Here is a 20,945-nt window from a genome sequence, read left to right as displayed (position 1 = left end):
ACTTGGAATTTTAACAATGCATACTACATCACAACCCAGAAAATATATGCACAAATTCACCAAGTCCAGATGGTTTGTCTAGTATACAACAGCCACTAACCACATAGTCGATCCGTGACCACACCCTCCACAGGCCAAAAAATTCTCACACACGTGAAGCTAGAGAGATTGATTTATCTAGAATTATTTAGTATTATTATAAATCTCTATCTGAAAGCATATCGAGTCCTTTATGTGAACAAGGTATACTACCATGAATTAGTTCTGTTGTAGTTCTGAAAATGTAGATGTTCTATATATATATATATATATATATATATATATATATATATATATATATATATATATATAATTATATATAATATATATATATATATATATATATATATATATATATATATATATATATATATATATATATATATATATATATATATATATACACTCAACGAGAGTTTTCAAATGAGTCATTACCAGTGATGTTCTCTGGAGTCTGAACGACGAGTTTTCTCAGATTTTCAGCATTCTCCAACTTTTTATATACCCATTGCAAATCATTTTGCTCTATGAGAACAGCCGTTTACCGTTTATTTTTTTATCGAAAACTACCGTTTGTTTTCTCTAGAATTTGAGTGGTAAACTCGCACAAAGTTCTAGTATTTTTCATACTCTTCTAGTGGAGCTTTGGTTGGAGCTCCTTTTCTGATTTCAACTTATCCGTGGCTCGTTAGCGTTTGTTGATCATGTGGGTTAGTTTTAACATTCGGTGATTTCCCTTAAAACTTCAGTTGTTTTTAATCATTGTTGGGCGTTGTATATTCTAAATCTTCCCTTTGATTCCAATTTTTATCAGTCTTTTTGCAAAATTTTTCTGGACTGTTTCTAGTACTCCTACAATTATTGGTATTACAGTTATTTTCTTCATGTCATATATTCTATTTAGTTTCCCGGTAAGTTTAATGTACTAACTTCTATTTTTTTTTGTTCCCTTGATTTTCACTCTGTAAATGCTGGGTCGATGAAATTTAAGATTTAGCAGGTTTATTATCACGCTCGATCTTCTTGGATGCGTTTGTGCGTTTGAACCATTATGTCTCATACGATTTTTCAATACTTTCTCGGTTTGTGTCTGTGTCAGTTGTTTGCATGTTCAACTTGCAAAAGTTTGCATATTATTATTATTATTATTATTATTATTATTATTATTATTATTATTATTGTGTTGTTGTTGTTGTTTTTGTTGTTGTTGTTGTTTGTTTGTTTGTTTGTTTGTTTGTTTGTTTGTTTGTTTGTACTCACTAGGGATTCTCACACAGGTCATCATCAATGATTGCTCCCTGACGATAATCAGTGGTGTTTCCTGGGGTTTGAGTGACAAAAGTTTATTCATATTTCCAGTTCTATCCACTTCTTTTGATAACAATTGCAAATGATTTTACATTATCGCAACAACAGCTTAGCATTGATTTCTTACTAATAGCCACCATTGGTTATCTGAGATTTAAGTGGCAATAAGCCTCCTTATAGTCCCAATATTTGCCGCACGTTCCCAGTTGATCTTCTTATTGGTCTCTCTCCTCGATCTTTCCACTCTTCTTGTCTCTTCTTAGACATTCATAGAGCCATTTATAGTGGCTTTTTGTTATGATCCTAAGCGTTTTAATTACAATGGGAATCACCTTAACTTTCTTACAGTTCGAGGTATTGGCATTGTATTATTATTATTGTTTCATGGCAGTCCCAACTTTCTAATATTTTTTTTATTTTTTTTTTTTATTTTTTTTTTTTCTCAGTTTTGGTTTAGATATTTAAGCTATACCTTAACACTTTCGCTGTTCCCAACAGTCAAGTCTTTTGTAAAATTGGAAAAGACATCGTCTTGCAATCTGATTAAGCCATTTACGGTGGATTTTCGTTATGATCCTAAGTGTTCCAATTACAACGGAAATCACCTTGACTTCTTTACATTTCCAGAGCCTAACTAATTCCCATTTCAGAGCTTGGTATTTTTTTTCTTGTTCTTTCTCTTGAACTCTGATATCGAAAAGGCAGGCTACGTCAATGATTGAGCAAGTTCTCTTGTTTTTATTTAGTAAAAAATTATGTCAGGTCTGGAGTGTTCAAGGACCTTATAAGTCTGTATGAGCATATCCCAAAGAAGTTTGACATTGTCGTCTTCCTGGACCACTTCTGGTTTATGCTCATACCATTTCTTATTGTGGTCTAATCCGTAGACTTTGCATATATTTCAATTTAGGATCCGAGCGACTTTGTCATGTTTCCATTTTTTTATATTGATGTTGGGCTATCATAGGGCGTTCTGATACAATATGCACTAATGTTTCTTCCCTTTCATTACACATTCTGCACATCGGTGATTCTGCAGTTTTGTCGATGTTTGATGGACCTAGTGCGGGTGGCTTGTTCCTGAGCTGCCATTAATGTGCTCTCAGTAAATCTTTTAAGATCTCCCCTGATCAACTAATTTCAGCTGTCGTTATCTCTAAATTCAGTATTCTTAAAAAATACACTGTGTAGTTTCTCTCTCTCTCTCTCTCTCTCTCTCTCTCTCTCTCTCTCTCTCCTCCCTTTTTAAGTAGATACAATAGATCTACATCCCTTTCTTAGCAAAGGCCCCATAAATTGTAAGCATTTTACGTGTTTTTTTGTGTCCAAACATTTCACTTCATCTACATTCTATCCAAGTATACCAGCTGTATATCGAATGATAGCTACTACTCTGACTTTGATGACATATATTGCATTCTGACTGTGTAAGTGTGATTTAAGAATAATCCTTAATCTTCTGTTATACTCGGCTGTGACCTATTTTTTTTGTTTGTTTGTGTGTGTTTGTTTTTGTCTGTTTCCATGTTCTTAATCTTATCCGCTTCCAGTATCCCCGAATACTCTCTTGTTGTCAACATTCTTTAAAGTTTGTCACTTCACCCCCTTTTGTCTTATCTTTCATAATCAGGACTGTAGTTCCCTTTGTCAGCCAACCAGGCAAATTACCCATCATCAAACAGTCGTTTAGCATTGTTACTAGAAGTGGGTAAAGAGCTGAGAGGTTTTTCAACCAGTATCCCTCCGTCAGGTCCCGGCACTGTTTAATTTGAAAGTTTTTTAGACTTCACCTTCAGTATTTCGACGGTGACTGTTATGTTCATTTGTTGTTCCATTCTAGAGGACACCTCTCTTTCAATATCTTTGATCCATTCTGCATCGTCTTGATGTTTTCCTTCCTTTTCCCAAATGCCTTTCCAGAATAAACGCGATTCATCAGCATTGGATACAACGTCCTTCCGTCTTTCAATTCTTTCTAGTTGATTAAAAAAAAAAAGGTTTTGGTTATTCTCAAACAGTCTATTCTGTCGATATTAATCGATTCTGTCACTTTGTAGCGTTTAACTTTGGCAGTTGTAGCTGTGATACGCTGTTTTAGTTCTTCATTTACACATTGAAAACCTTTTTGTTGTATGTTAAATTTATGATTTAATTTATCACATACGTTCTGACTTTTGAGTTTGCCGTTTCCGGCAGTTTGTACTCTGCTTAGGTCCTTTCGAAGTTGCTTTATTTGCCCATTTAGACGTTTCCGTCACCAGGATTCCTTTTCTTCTTTTTTCCTCCTCACTCCAAGCAACATTGATATAGTATTAGCAGCAGCTTTACTGATGTTAATGCACTGTGATAAATTATTTACTGGTAAAAGTGGCAGGGCTTCATTCACCTTGGTAGTGCGAGATTTTAGTCTTCTCCGATTCAGAAATCAGAGGTTCGGCAGTTGTTCTAAATTGCCAGCTCTTACCTTCTCATCTACCAATTTGAAGATATCAATCTCTTCTTTTGTCTTTCCATGTTCAACATGTTTAACAACTGTTTCTGTGAAAAGAGTCTGATTGTTGAAAGGTTGAATATTTTAATTGACAGTTTCAGTAGCTCCTTCTACCTCCGACACTTCATCAACCCCATCATGTTTATTGATATTCACACTCTCTTTCTTAATTTCTCTTTTCAGATCTTCAATTGTAAGGGCAGACAGCCATCCATTTGTTCTTATTACCCGGGCTTGTCTTGCAAGTTTTTGCTCTGTTATTTTTAACGGGCCGAGTTCATTCCATATTTGGTGCATTCTTTTTCTGTATCGCCTATTAGGAACGCCACTCTTCAGATAACACTTCGTTACAATTTTATTTAAGGCTTTAGTCCAATTTATTCTAGGGATAGTGTTTCGAGTGTTTCTCTGGATGACGGCTTGGGAAGCCTCGTTCTTTCCCCCGCTGGACATGCGACCTACACATGATGTTGATGTTCTGGTCCCACTTACGTCGTTTTTAGTTTGATAGTTTTGAACACTCGTATTTGAATGTTTTGTTTAAGGTTTACCTTCCCTGGTATTTTTATTGAGATACCATTTCAGAAATGTTCACCTGGGCCATTTTGGCCATGAAACTCCATTAAATCCCGCCAGATGTCAATCCGGTATTTAAAACTGCTGTTGCTTGACATCAGATACTTACTATCCTTAGATATGCTGCCTCCAATAAGTTGAAGTGATTATTATAATGATAACCATAATCACCGTCTCTATAATTATTACGAGCAGTTTTTCTTTCTTTTTTCCTTCCCTTCGGAGATGAATAATCATTAATCCATTTTGATATGAAATAGATTATCTCTATGTCCTTCGAGATGCACGTACGTGAATTATGTAAAAATGTTATAAGAACTAGGCTGGCACTTTTCTCTCTTTATAAATGCCGCTATGAACAAGATATTAAAAGTTACGAAGTCCTAACACTTTTTTTTAATAAACACTTATTTACGTTTAAAAGGTGTGGAACAAGCATTGGCTCCGATCGGTAAATTTTCAATTAATTTTCTTCTGTTATTCATATTTTTTTTCCTTTATAAGTGCCGTTATGAACGAGATATAAAAAGTTATGAAGTCCAAACTTAAAAAAACAAACACTTATATACCTTTAAAAGGTGGTGGTGGTGGTGTTGATGATGATGATGATGATGATAATGTTTTTTGTACTCAGTAAGAGTTCTTATATAGGCTATCATCAGAGATAACTCTCTGCCAACAACCTGTGGTGTTCCCTTAAGTCTGAGTGGCAAGTTTCTCTAGATTTCAAGTATTCTCCATCTCTATCGGTAATTTTTGCAAATGAATTTACATCATCGCAACAGCCGTTTATCATTGATTTCTCGTTTACAACAACCATTGGCCTTCACTGGAATTTGGGTGGCAACAAGCCTCCTCATGGTTTCAGTCCTCTTCGCAATAATCCAGCGGAGATTTGGTTAGTGCTCCCCCCCCGGTCTTTCCATCCTCCTTGTCTCTTCACTACTATTTAGTGTGACAATACATTTTTGTAAGGGGGAGGGTAATTTATTTACAATTTTCCAATTTTATTTTTCTTGGTTCCATTTGAGATTCAGCTTACTTTTAGTTTTACTTCTATTGCAGTTTCCATATGGAAGGCCAACGTTTGTGGTCTGTGTGAATTAGTTTTCATATTCGTTTTCCTTAAGATTTCATTTTTTTTTCAGCATTACCGCCTGTTGTATTGTTGCAATGTCCTCCTTGATTCCGAGTTCTCCTAGTCTATTATCAGTGTTCTTTGGAACTGTTCCTAGTGCTCCTACAATTATTGATATTATATTGATTTTCTTCATGTTCCATATTCCCTTCTGTTCTCTGTCAAGTTCCGCATATTTGTTTCGTTTTTGTGGGGTTTTTATCTTCATCCTGTGCTCTGCTTGCATGTTAATTATTATGACATCCGGTCTCCTTAATAGGATGAGTTTATCTGTTTGTACATCCATGTCCCAAAAGAAATTTTGGTTTTTATTTTCCAGTATGTTTATGGTTTGTGCTTCTACCATTTGTCCACATGTTCGAAGTGCAGATTTGCAGATTTCCCAGTATACAAGCGGCGCCTGTGAAGGACCATTTTATTAACAATCACTAAATCAGGAATTAGGAGTTTGAGAAATAAACGAGCTGCCCTTTAACGTCTAACCCCCTCGCAGCTGAATAAAAAACATTTTTATGAAATAAAAAAAAAACAAGAAGAAAATAATACAGACTGAAAACCCCATCTACGTAAAGCAATGAATGATTTTGTTTTTCTTAGCTCAAATTATTGTAGATTTCAAGTCAGTAAATTTGAAACAAAAATAAAAATTCTAGTAAACTAAACATGTTATTAAATAGCATTGATCATTCTATTTATACATTGTTGGAGTTATCTAGAATAGCAAGTTATAAACTTACTGACAGAAAGCCCTCATTCTGGTCTGTCTGAAAACTAACGAGAGTGACTCAAGGAGGATGGAAAGGACGAGGATAGTAAGCATTGACAAGGAGCAGGCTTAGCGCCACTCAAATTCCAGCGAAGACCAACGATCGTTGCGAGCAAGAAATGAATAATAAATCGCAGTTGCCATAATGCAAATTGATTTGTATTGGTTATCGAAAAGAGCTGGGGCGTGCTTGAAATCTGTTGAGACTCCAGGGGATCACTGCTGGTTATTGTCTGCCAGCAAGCACTGATACTGACTTTTGTGAAAATTTGTCAGTAAATAATAATAATAATAATAATAATAAGAAGAAGAAGAAGAAGAAGAAGAAGAAGAAGAATTCACAGAAGATGAAAAATCCCAAGCAGAAGAATGTTCGCAGAAGAAAATTTGTCGTCGTCATCATCAGAATCATCATCAGAATGTTCGCAGAAGAAAAGTCGTCATCATCATCATCATCATCATCATCGTTAGATTCAGTAAAACAATTAAAAAAAGACGCAAAATCGGAAGAAGAAGAAGAAGAAGACGAGAAAGAAGAAGAAGAAGAAGAAGAAGAAGAAAATGAAGGTCGCTGAGTTTTTCCTTCATTTTTGTTATGTTCACGTTTCGCTATTATCAACGGAACAAATCTGCCGAAGGAATTCGTTGATGTAGATGCTCGACGACAGCATTTTATTTATTTTCTTTTTCTTTTTGATAATAAATGTTTTTTCTTCTTCTGATTCAGCGACCACTACCACCCCTTCCCCCCAAAAGATAACGGGGAATTCCATTTCTTTCCAATCTGGGACTTTCTGGCTCCGACCGCCTTACATGTTGGACAAACAGACAGACTGATGGCAAAGATAGATGAATACATTCAGCCAAAACTGACACGAGTCTTCTCTCTCTCTCTCTCTCTCTCTCTCTCTCTCTCTCTCTCTCTCTCTCTCTTGTTCTTTCGCTTTCTCGCTCTCCGCTAAAATATTAAATATATAATTCAAACGAATGCATTTGTTTGCCAGTTAAATTAATGGGTGAATTAATCGCAAGATACCGACTCAAAAAATATATATTTACTATTTTCTAACAATAAAGAATAGGAATGGCAAGTTCTATATTTGGACATCTAACAAAATTGACACAGCATAAACATATCTAAAGTCTCTGAAGTTAAATTTTTCCAATGCATTGATAGTTCCTATTGTTGGATATGCAAGAGGCACATTGACTATATTGGCAGGGCATAGATGGAAGCTCAATGTCTTTGAAATTAAATTTTAAGAACTATGGTTAATTAGCGAGATAAATGAAGAAATGCAGATGTAATAATAAGAACTCCACAAAAAACTTTATTCGATAAAAGAGATTAACTTAGTTTATACGTGTTTCCTGACTACCAGAATTCATCTATGTAAAGAAATTATATAAAGAAGATTTCATTGAAAATAAATCAAAAGGATGACCACTGAAGATGTGGGCCAACCAGTTAAGGATTGAAATTGATACACCACTCCTAACAACTGACATACTGATCTAAGACCGTGATAATTAGTGAAATTTTGTTTACATGCATGTGATCAATTTTTCTATGGCATGTACATCAATCAAATAAGTAAAATAATATTATTATTACACATTAGAGTTTATTTTTCGTGATGTGTATCAGATCACTGCTTCCACTCAAACAAAAAAAGAAAAACAATGGCTACGCTTGTCGGCAAAAACAGTCACGTGACTGAAACATCACAAGCATGCGTACTAACGACTCCCTTTTTGTTTTAACCACAAACGAGAGAAAAAACATAAAACTTGACTTTTCCAAATAAACAATAAGAGCAAACTTTTGATTTCAAGCCAAACTTAATATAAACGCAATCCATATACATCTAAAAGTTTTTTGATTGTGACAAGTTCAGTTGGGAATTAATTTTAGTCATGTGTTTGTTTACCAAGAGCACGCATGTTATATCAACACTCTTTCATAAAGAAACCACTTCTACGGTGTCTTCAATCCAGAGTACCCCTTTTGGGGGAACTATATTTTCTCAACATTAAAAACTGTGTATAACTCTGCCCCTGTTGGGGAGGCAAGTAAATAGGAACTCAACTCAGTTTGGATCCAGGAAGAATCTTGAAATGTGACTTTAACACACCCAGTTAAGTCGACCAAGCACAGCAACCAAAAAGTCTCAGCAGCAGTAACAGGAGTAGTTCAATACAGCCCTTTTAAGAGCTAACTACAAACAGCCCTTTCCAGAGCTATTCTACCACAAACTACATGCATGCAAACAACTACTACTATTACTATACTACTACCTGCTTTTTGAGACTACCCTTTACAATCAGCGAACTCCGGTTCATTCCAGCGGTTCCTGCAGCTTCCAGGTTCCAGAGCCTGCTGACATTTGGCTCCTCATTCTAGTGCTCGCTGGCGTCCCACTACCCATTCCAGCGTCCACTGACGTCCAGCTATCTGTCCCAGTGCTCTCTGATGTCCAGCTACCGGTTCTAGATCCCACTGACGTCCAGCTACTTGTTCCAAAGCCCACTGACGTTCAGTTATTTTTTTCCAGCGACTGATCGTCTCACTTGGACTGATCCTTATTATACGATCTCCATTCCCTACAAATTTACCACTTCCGTTTTTATTGGTAAATAAAACACTATATCCATCGTCTTTAAACGAGTGTCTGTCATTCTTTCTTTCTTTTTTTTGTTATCATTACCATTATGTTTGTGTCTACTTTGAACGGTCGATTGGAACCTTCACTCTTCCTCTCTACTCACTGCAACAGACTCTCGTGCTAAACGCTAGATGTTTAGAGTAACTGACCTCTGAATCTTAGAAAGTGGTAATAAAAATAAGAAAATAGTTATGCAATTCGAAGTCAGGTGCGTTTTGAATGTGTGGTTAAATGTGAGTAAAACTATGGACAGAACATAGTGCAATGTATATCCTTTGCAGTTATTTGTTATTGAAAGATTTGAAGATATGAAGATGTTATAGCAACGTTGAAAGAATAATTAGATTAGTACGTAGAACAATTGAAATAGCAGGGTCAGTTCACAGGGAAAGGCCAAGGAAAACTTGGGAGGAAATGATAAATATAAACTTGAGAGAAAGAACAATAAAGACTTGGGCAGAGATAGCTTAGTTTGAAAGTCAGTTTTAAAGCAGTCCAACATATGCCAACATGTAAAACGGACGTTAAACTCATGATGATAATGATGATAACGACGATGAGATGACGACAACTTAAAGCTTAATTTTATTTTATCAAAATGAATAAGCCCGTCATTAAATGTTTCAAAATATTTGATATGCTTTAAAACTATTTTCACAATAATAATAATAAAAAAATTAATTCAAAATCTAAGAATTTTAATTCTCATCACTGGATGTAGCATTGTGTTAAATCTATATCAAATAGTTTATAGAGTTGGGAAAGAGGGTGGGCGGAACAAAAAACAGAAACGGATAGAGGCATTTTTTTTTACAACTTGGTAGGTCGAGTTAGGGACGAATACCATTGCCCATGGGTGTTCTAACAAGTTTCATGTTGTGTCCAGTAAAAATATGTTGTCGATAGATGAGAACGTTATAGATACCACCACTCATAGTGAGAGTGGATCTGAGAAGAATACTAAAAAAATTGACAACACGCTCCCAACATGTGGCTTCATCATCGGATACGCTTGAAGGCCACGTCCAGAACTTTCTTTACATTCATCTCATTTCGTCGATGATTTTGTTACTGTCTTTCCCACCATATTATTTGTTTACTGAAAGGGACATAACTCTGTCTAATAATAACTAGAATGGATTTTAGTTCCTTTCGAAACGCTTATGCTACACAAATAGTATATATAGCTAAGTGTGAAATTTGAAAGTTGATCATCTTTTTTATAAGAACTTTTTAAATTTTTAATTTTGTGGATGCACTTCCAACTGCTTCAATTTGTTTTCTGCAAGCAGGCCGCCCAGCATTGCCCGCTTGTACAATACGATTAGATATTTTAATTTATGCAGATTTCGTATTTATTATTATAGAGCATTTACTCGGTTTAGAATATGTATGCGCATACATATTCTAAACCGAGTAAAATGAATATAGTTAACTGAAAGTCACTTTTAAATTTTTTTAATCGTAAATTAACCACCTCATAGATATTTTATTTTATTTACTACTTATTTCAATCGTTAATCAATCATCTCATAGTAATTTTATTTATTTTAAACGTTTAATCATCTGTTTTATATGTAATGTTATGCTTTAAACGTGTATTATCTATTTTAAACACAACTAGGCTAATGAATAAGAAAGGGATTAATAATCTCAACCGATGAATGTAAATATTGAATAGTACTTGCATATAATGTACAGAATAGAATAGAATATGGTCGATTAAATCACTGGGTTTTGTTCCGTACAACTTGCCTGCTGAAACGAAAAGATTGCCCGGCTAATGGTAACTTTACAATGATAGCTCAGAAAAAAGAAAATATGTCGTATTTAACTAGACTTGTATATATATATATATATATATATATATATATATATATATATATATATATATATATATATATATGCGTTCATATTTATATATGTATGATTTTATCTCAACTTAAATGTAAAAAACGTTAATAATCAATTTAGATGAAAAAAAACGTTGATAATAGTTTTTGCACTGATATAAGACTTATTCTTCTAAAATCCGTATTCCTTAAATAACCACTAAAAGTAGAGCCGGATGTTTTAATGATAACTAAAAAAGCATAACTATAAAATTATATTTTGAGATCCCACATCAATTTGTATAATGTGATCACTTATTTTATCTGGTTACCCCTTTTACCCTTGGAAATGATATAATCCTATAGATTGGTTTTAATATAAAAAGGTAATGTTTTTGATTGATACTTTCGGAGATATTCTTGGCCTGATGATGTGATTTTCCCTAGCAGTGTGGTCACTGAAACATATTTGCATATGTGTAGCCACTAGTTTTCATATTCAACATATTCATATTGCTCTGTCTAAACATTGAGCACTCTTTGGTAGACACATTGTGTTTTTTTGTTTTTGTTTAAATAACTAAACAATACTACTAATAATATATATATATATATAAACAAAAAAAAGTCCTGTGGCGATGGAAAAGTTGTGGTGCATGTAGGCTTGACAGGCAGGAAGCATGTAATAACTGATCAGGTGACAAACGCCTATCCTAACATTGCTTTTTGCAACAATACTTAGTTGTGTGCTTGGTGGGGCTTTTTGTGACTGAGCAGCCTTTTCAGGATAGCACTGCTCACCCAAGAATTTGGGAGGGGACAAGAAAATGCGTCCGAAACAAAGCTGCCTTTGACCTGCTGGTCAGCAACCTTCGGCTGACGGCTGTTCATATTAGCAGAAACAGGAAAAAAAGGATATTATTCTAAACGACACTCACTTCAGCTCTGTTGCTGGAATATGAGAACACTTATTGACAATGGTAAAAGACTAGAACAGAAGACTGCAATTTTGGCTAAAGAATTGCAAAGATACAATGTAGACATTGCTGCACTCTCTGAGATACATTTCGCAGGTGAGAATCAACTGGTTGAGTGTAAGTCAGGCTACACGATCTTCTAGTCTGGTAGATTTGAAAAGGAGAGGCGTAAGGCTGGTGTGGGCTTTGCAGTTAAGAACTTAATTGACAAGATGGAGCAGCCAGTTGGCATAACTGACCGTGCAATGAGATTGAGAATTTCTTTTGCTGCTGGTTATTACATGAATGTTCTTTTTTACTTTGTCTGAAGACGATATTACTTCCTTTTATCGTATGCTTAGATCGGTTATCACTGAGTTTGGTGGTTCTTGGTGACTTCAATGCATGGATCGGCTCAATGAAACCTGGTCTCAGCTGGGTCCATATGGCATTGGCAGAGTCAATTCAAATGATCTGCTGCTCTTCCATCTCTGCAGTGCACTAAATATTGTTATCACTAACACTTTTTCTCACCTGAAAAACAAGAAGACCTGGTTCGATCCCCAGTCTAAACATGTCTTGATTACATACTGTGTAGATGTGGTGATCTTGGAAAATTTTCCAAAGTTAGAGTAATGCGTAGTGCCAACTGTGATACTGATCATTTGATGATCAGAGCTAAACTCAAAATTTTAATTCGCAAGAAAAGCCATTTCAATGGAGTCAAAGTGCCCAAGCATATTGATGTCTCCAAATTGAAGGATCCAGTCGTATGAAGTTCCTTGAAATCTGCTTCTAACCAGGTGGATTTCTCGGATTGTGATTGGGAGATAGTAAGAGATACAATATACCAAAAAGGATTGGAGGTTCCCAGACATCGAGATTAGTTTGCTGATAATTCCAATCTAATTAACCTTCAAATTGATAGAAAGTAGAAAGCTTATTTGAAACTTTTCAACTCTTCACCTCTGAATAGGCTAGCTTTTTCTGCCCACTTCTCTTCTGTATGGAGTGAGGTTCAGTGTTGTGTGTGCCAAATAAAAAACAAATGGTGGTCTGACCTCTCCAGGGAGATGCAGAATGCCTAAAAGCATAGAGATGTCAAGATATTTTACGCTTTGCTTCATCAGACCTATGGTCCAAAATCCTCTTCAACTACACCACTCCTGGTGAAGGATGGGAGAACTGGATAGATGCCATTCTGATTATGCTGTACAAAGGAAAGAGCGAGAATTAAGGTGATTTCTACCATTATCACGGCGTGATCAGCATTTCCAAGTGGGCTGTGGGCATTTGTTGCACAATCATCGGGAACCGTTGTCAGAAATAGATCTAGAAGTGAAGCATGTTGATCTTGCTGGTCTGGGAAACGTTTCGGAAATGTAACCAACTGAAATAGGGAATGAGATATAGAGAAGCTATGTATTGTGCTACCAGCTACGTCTGTGTAATTAGAGAATCCAAGCCAGTTACTGTGGTGGACATTGAAGTCACCAAATACATGTACTTGTGCGCTAGTATCGAAAGAGTGTTATATCTATGCTGTCAGAGACTGTTTATTAGGGTACAGTCCTAGGTTGAGGGAGAGCGGTAGAGAAAATACAAGTAGCTAATATTATGTTGCATGTTTAGCCTGAAGCACACAAAGGCCTGATCGTCTGATTCTAGTTTTGTTTCTCTAGTCAGGGGGGAGGGGGGTTACGAATATAGACTCCAAGCCTATGCATATGTCTGTCCGAGTCCTTATGACAGAGTGGGAGATAACCAGGCATATTAAGGTGGTTAGAGGGAATGGAGGAGTGTAGGTTAGTTTCATTTAATGATAATATATCAAGGAGAAATGATTCAACATCATCTAAGTTAGTTCTAAGCCTGCGGATATTCATAAATGCAAGCCTCAAGGGAGGAGGCAGGTTGGTTTTCTTTGAGTTTGGTTCTGGTTTAAACGTAACTTTTGCTTGAGCTGTCATTTCATTTTATTTAATTTAAAAGTTTCAGTTAGGGTCAGTGAGAGGGTGCTGAATATCAGACATGCAATACAAGTAAACCATCAGCTTTCCTCACCTACAGAATTGTGGCCTCAGGAAAGCCCATCGGGGATGAGTGCAGGGTACCTTTCCAGTCAGGACATAGCACTACAATCATCCCGATATTATACAACTGTTGATGGAGCAGCCACTCTAAGCACTACCAAGGAGTTAGGGCACCTGTACTATCAGTCGGAAACAGCAGCCAGGAACTGTCAATCCAGTACCCTCAACCCATTAGACAAAGTTAGCCCAGTCCAACTGCACCGGCATATATGGTACTGAAGCACCCCCATAGTGTCCAGTTTAGAGGGATGAGATGCGGCGGGAGCGAAAAAGAACGGTGTTCATCGCCCTAGTCAGGAAATAAGGTCAACCACTGGGTGATTCTGTCGAGTCCCTGTGATATGAATGAAATGAGCTGCTATAAACGTAATATATTGACAAGCAATTTATTTCAGATGAATTTCGAATACTATATATATATATATGTATATATATATATATATATAATATTTGAAATTCATCTTAAATAAATTGTTTGTCAATATATTATGTTTATAGTAGCTCATTTCATTTGAATCAATGTCGATATCACTATCAATATAGTATTTAAAATGCATGTGAAATTAATTGCTTGTCAATATATCGTGTTTATAGGAGCTCATGTCATTTGAATCAATTTCGATATCACCTTCGTTATTTGAGGCAGCCATAGTTGAGATGGCAGAGATCAGATATAAAGATGTTGCCAACAACTCTTTTCACAGATTATTTTTTTTGTGAACACACACAAACACAAATGAAGTTTTTATGGGCGATTTTGTGTAACAAAATTATATCACGTTCCTGAAATAAAATAAAAAAACAATCTTTTTGCAATCATGACAATCAATGATTGTTTCCATAAAACATTTCATGGATTAATTAAGATATTCGAAAATGGTGTGAATCAAAGGAGGTTTATATTCAAATCACGTATGCTATAACTCCTCACTAATTTATATGACAGTAGGACCTTCTTCATATCTCTTTTCCTTTTTCATCCTCCTTACCCCATCCTACACTGCCTTTTATTATTTACAAACCTCATTTAACTTCTAGATGATATTGAATTACCTGCAAAATCTTAACGTAATACATTTTAATTCATTTATATTTCGTAATGTTTTAATTGACATCATAAAATCGAGAAACAGTTTATTAGAATACAGCGCCTAATATACAAATGTAGATGGACAGGTATCTGTAGGGCGCTCATCCTTAAACGGTATGCAAAAATCGAGTGAACTCCCTTGCATCCAAGAAGAGAAAGAAAGAGCTATCTACCCATTGAATGTGGTCGGTTATGGCAGTTTGAGAGATTAAAAAAAACGCCTCGCAAACATGAATGTTATCATTTTGCATTCTGTGGTTTTCACATTATCATTTAAAAATTATAAAGTTATTTAATAGTTGTGTTAAGCGTCATACATCATCTATTTATCATTTTTCGTCGGTTATTATTAGTGATTACCAGACAGTGTCATAGAGATGAAGAGACTTTTAAAGGTGAAATAATTTTTTATATTTAAAATATATACACGATGATCGTTATTTTGGTGTTATCTTTGCAGGAATGGCCGGAAAAGATCTTTTTAGCGAGGCGTGGGCGGATTACATCGTGGAAACATTCGATGATCTGCACGTGGAATTCGGTAAAACCCTCAACGAAAAAGATGAACAGAAAAAGGTGAGAGACATTCCTACGTTCATTCAATTTTTTCTCATGTTTATGTTTGTTTGCTGTATATTTATAAAAAATATTTCTTTTGTTTACTTACTAATAAATTCTCTTTGATTATTAGAAAAGCAAATGCTTGAATCTAGAAAATTAAATAAATAATATCATAGAATTTAATAATCATAAAACATCCAGAAGTTAAAGAAATATGTGGTGAATAATTGTGACTTCTTGCTTACATAAAACACCACACACACACACACACACACACACACACACACACACACACACACACATATATATATCTATATAATATAAAAGTGGCCCAATTCTGACCCAGTTTTTAGTCACTGTACACTTTTATGTATTTTATGAAGCTTGTTTATTGTGTGATTACTCTCATGAGAAATGGGTGCCTTGGCCTTGTAATTTTCAATTCGTGACCTTCAGCATTAACCATAGGTCAAGTTTACATGATACCCCTTCCTGATAATAGCCAATATGTATGAAGTTCCTTCAATAAGTTTCCAGACATTTTTTGGATAGGCATTTAAAATTGTCATAGACTCTTGAAAATTCAGTATATTATTACTATGCATATTATGAGATGACTGACCAATTTCTATGATTTCAGGTTCAAATGAACAGCTACAGCAGGAATAGGAATTCACTCTACTAAAGCCTGATTGTCACAATGGATGAATTTCAAAACTACAATCTGAACATGAGGACACTTTAGAAGTACGATATGCAATAAAAATCTGTTTTAAACTTGAAAAAATGCCACAGAAACGTATGGAATGCTTCAGACAGATTTTGGACAATCTTGCATGAATTGAGCATCATTTAGGAGTGGCATCAGAGATTCAAAGAAGGCAGGGAGTCTGTGAGGGATGATGAGAGGTGTGGGAGGAGTAAAAAACTCAGAACATCAGAATTGATTGGCCAAATAGAGAATTTCATGTTTAAGGACTGTTGTGTGTCTATAGAGACAATACGTGCACAGTTTGATGTCAGTGTGGGAACTGTACACACAATTATTCATGAGGAATTGAAGATGCAGAAGATATACACGAAGTTTGTCCCAAGAATGCTCCATCCTTGCCACATACTATTTGACCAAGATGGGCATCAAAACAGTTCCTCACCCTCCCTATAGTCGAGACGTTGCTCCCAGTGACTTTTGGTTATTCTCTAAGCTCAAGAAAAACCTTAGAAGTTGTCGCTATGAGACAATTAAGGAAATGAAAGAGGCTGTAACGAGGGTCATTGACATGCTCACACAGGACTTCTATGTGGCCTTCCAGAAGTTATTGGAACGGGAAAACAAATGCATTCCAGCCGGAGGAGATTACTTCGAATGGGACTAGAGTTTCATGTGTGTACTATCAATAAAAGTGCCCATAAAAAAGTTTGGCACCTTGTATGCTAACTTATGTTGAAAACCTATTCGCGTGCGGACAGAAAATTTTTCTTTGTGAAAGGTCGTCTTATGGATATTTTCACAGAGTATGGGATCAGATTGGTTTCAACTATTTATGCACGAATGCTGTTGAGAAAGATATGAACGCGTAATTCAGACTACCTCATAGTAAATAATAACATTTGTTAACGTCATGGCATCCAATAATTCAATAAATCCTGTACAATAGGTATTGTTCTTTCGTCAGTAAATAATCCATTTGTCATAAAGATACAAACACTTGAACAAATAGTTCTAAAATAATTAAAAAATGTCAATGAAAAAGATATTTGTTTATTAAATGTTATAACTATTTTGTCTTTTCTTTTTATCTGTCGTCAGGCTAAGTTGACTCGGACATTTCGTGAGACAATTCTTCCGAGATACTTGACAAACATGGAGAAGACCTTGAAAACAAATTGCGGCGGAGAGGGCTACTTTGTTGGCGACTCGGTAAGTTTAAAATGGAATGGAGATGAGTAAAATTGCTGCTTAGAAATATAAGCAATTATTTACTCAAATATTTAATAGACTTAATTAAGAAAGAAAAGGGCAGATGTTACAAACCACCATAGAAACCATCAACTCTCATTTCGCTGTACCAACTAAAAAAAGATAATAATATTGCTCAGCAGGTAAAAAATCATAAATGAATTCTCCATAAGTTGATATTTTTTGTTGTTGAATTAAAAAGTGACTTTTCGGATTTCTAATTTCTTCCTTTGTGTTTGTACTCAAAGAAAAAATTAAATGTTGTTACAAAAACGACTTCATTCTAACTTTTCTGCCAAAAAAAATATGAATGTTAATTGAGAGAGAGAGAGAGAGAGAGAGAGAGACCGAGAGAGAGAGAGATGGGTGATAATGTTTTCTCGATAGCAAGATCTACATTGTGTTCATTGTCAAGAAATGAAAATGACTACGAGGAAAATCATAAATTATTTTTTCATGCGCCGATAGCCATATTCATTTTTTCTTCCCTCTTCTATAAAGAGAAAAATATGAAGAATGGAGGGCTTAAAATTAACTTTGTCCCAAATATGGATATATAAACTAGATTTGTAGCAAAAAAACAACAAACGAAAACAAACTACTCTGGCAACAGCAAATAAAACGATGAAAAACATACTGAATTATTTAAATACCAGCTACAACAGAACCAGAGTAAACACTATCAGAAAATGAAAGAAAGATTTCAAAACTGTTACTGGAATAACAGCAAAAAAACAGATGCTACTGGGAGAACAAGAGAAAACAGATTTATTACTACACACTACATAAAACTAAGTTATAGGAAGTAGCAGCATTTTAACAAAACCCAGTCTGGAACGCTATTGACAATTTCATTTACATCCCAGACAGAAACAAGAATTTCGCCTCGTATTTTAGAAAGTATGAAGACCTGTATAAATTAAAAAGTAAACCAAACCTGACAGTACAAAAGTTGGTGGAAGACTACTAACGAGTAATTAGCGTTAAAAGGAATTCAAAAGACATTGAAGAATCTGGTAAGAAAGATACATAAACATTTAAAAACCTATTCTTCAGATAAAATGAAAAAGAAAGGACATTATTCCCCTCACACACAGAAAAGATAATTCACTGAAAATCAAAATAAGTCACCACCAAGCCCATGTTATTGGTGCGGAGCCCTGCATTGGAGTAAAGACTGCTCATACCACAAAAAAAAGTCTTCTCGTGACAGAAATGGACATAAAAACTCCCATTGTAGAGCTTAACAGGTAGCCGCGGTTCACCCCAGAATGTGTCGCTGCAATTGCACACAGAAATCACTATTTCCATTGCTTTCAATGTAATAGATGTTGTGAGACTAAAGCCACCTTTAGGACAGTTGGTAACCTTTGTAAAAGAATAATAAAGAATGCAAGAGATTCGTATGTTCAATACATCAAGTTTAAAGTAGTTGATCAGCGGTCCTGAACAGAAGTGTGTTCTTTATCCTTACCATTATCAATGAACCTGAGGTAATCTTGCCAGCATCTGACAAAACAACATTCTTTGCCAAGAACTTTATAGCAAATTCTCCCCTTTTCCGATCAGGGTTGCCTACCCCTATCTTTCCTCTTGTGATTGAAAACACAGTATGCAATATACAAATATCCATGCGTGATGCTACCAAGCTTATCAAAAACCTTGATTCTAGTAAAGCAACTAGCCATGACGGCATTCCAGTCATAGTCAAACTTCAACCAGAACTAACTCCCATACTTACAAAGCTGTTTAAACGTTGTATTAACGAGAAATGCTTTCCAACACCCTAGAAAACTTTATCAGCCTGCCCGTATTTAATTTATTCCGGAAATAGGTCATCTCCTTTTCATTCCAAACCAATCAGTCTCCTGTGCATCATGAATAAGTTGCTGGAATCTGTGATTAACAGAGAAGTAGTCAACCACTTCTGCAAATATAGCCTGCTAAATGACATGCAATATGGTTTCCGTTCTGCAAGCTCTAGAGCTGATGTACTAACTGTTATATCACACAGGATTCTCTTTTTCTCTGATAGGCTTATAAGTGTATTCGTTGATCGGCAGAAAGTAGAAACTCATAGTATTAATGCTGGCGTCCCTAAAGGTGCCATCCTGGACCCAACTCTTTTCCTGATCTTCATGAATGATCTCCCAAATCATATTCTTATGTCATTCATACAGACACCACGATCTATGGCAACACAGCAGTGACCAAGATCTTTCTGATTCTCTCTCTTATGATCTTAAGAACGTAATACATGGGGAAAGTTGACTGATTGATTTTAATTCATCGAAACCAAGCTTCTCTCCTTTCATCATAATCGTTCTGAACCCCATCATGCCTTAATTGAAATGAATGGCTCTAATCTTGGGAAAGTCTCATGTCTTGACAAGCCTCTGGAACTAACCTTTATTCCTCATCTGAAATGGAACATATACATCTAATCTGTTGCCAAAGTCGTTGGAAAAATGGTTGGACCATTCTACCGCTCCAGTAGGTATCTCACTGCTGATGCAATTCTCTATCTGTATAAAACCCAGGTACGTCCTAAAATAGAGTACTGTTGCCATATCTGGGCAGGGACTAATTGGCGTGCCCTATTTAGCCTTGATGGAGTTTAAAACCGGCTTTGAAACCTAATAGGTGATGCCCTTTTCTCTTCCTTACAACCTCTTTTTCACGGAAGAGACGATGTGAGCCTGTCTTTGATCTATCGTTATTTTCATTGCAAGTGCTCGACAGAATTCTAATTTATGGTTCTCCCTTGCCAAACTTTCACATAAAAAGTCGACTATTTACAACCACTATAAACGATTTCCCAGAACTGCCCGCCTGTAGCTCACTGTTCCGCTGGCTTGCTTCTCGGTTGAATACAACACTGTAACCTTCAAATCCAATGTAAAAAGTTCTTGTTGAGTCGTCCCCATAAATAATCAAATTTTACCCAATTTACCCCATTAACGATTACTGCACTACCACCTAACATTCATTAACCCCTATCCTTGAGTGGCCTTCAGGTTTTGATAAAAGGTGAGTTCCAAATAAAAAAAAAAGTAAATGGCAAAATTAAAAGTAGGATAAAACACACTAGATAAAAACGAAAAGGACGATAAAAGAATGCATAAATATGTATTGGTGAAAATATTAGATAAAAATGTGATGTTTCAGTTAGATACAGGATCAGATTATTTACCATAAATTTGCATACATGGAAGAGATTAAATAAACCTACCATGCTAAAGTCTTGCAAAATAACCAGAATGGTAATTTTACCAAAAAATAAATTTTGAAGGTGAATTAATCACTTATATCATATGTAACAATACGAACAATACGACAAAAATATTAAAAATTGTTTATGTTAAAATCTAGGAAATCTTTTTGGGATATATTGGATTCGACAATTTAATTTTGGGAATTTTCCTATAAATACTTTTTGTAAAAATGTGGAAACTTTAGCAACAGAGAA

General features: G+C 35.4%; 1 protein-coding gene across 1 annotated transcript in view; it reads left to right on the top strand.

Moving 5' to 3' along the window:
- LOC145252422 (S-crystallin SL11-like) overlaps positions 1–20,945 on the top strand; it is a 137,411-nt gene that overhangs the window by 115,105 nt on the left and 1,361 nt on the right. Inside the window, exons 3-4 of the mRNA XM_080111816.1 lie at positions 15,416–15,531; positions 17,327–17,437. Coding sequence (XP_079967942.1) covers positions 15,416–15,531; positions 17,327–17,437 — 227 coding nt within the window. The remainder of the gene's footprint in view (positions 1–15,415; positions 15,532–17,326; positions 17,438–20,945) is intronic.

This window comes from Euprymna scolopes, chromosome 29 (assembly GCF_053919585.1).
Source record: "Euprymna scolopes isolate OS-2025 chromosome 29, ASM5391958v1, whole genome shotgun sequence".
NCBI classification, from domain to species: domain Eukaryota; kingdom Metazoa; phylum Mollusca; class Cephalopoda; order Sepiida; family Sepiolidae; genus Euprymna; species Euprymna scolopes.
The sequence above is the reverse complement of the archived record's forward strand: the minus strand, read 5'-3'. Positions and strand labels throughout refer to the sequence as shown.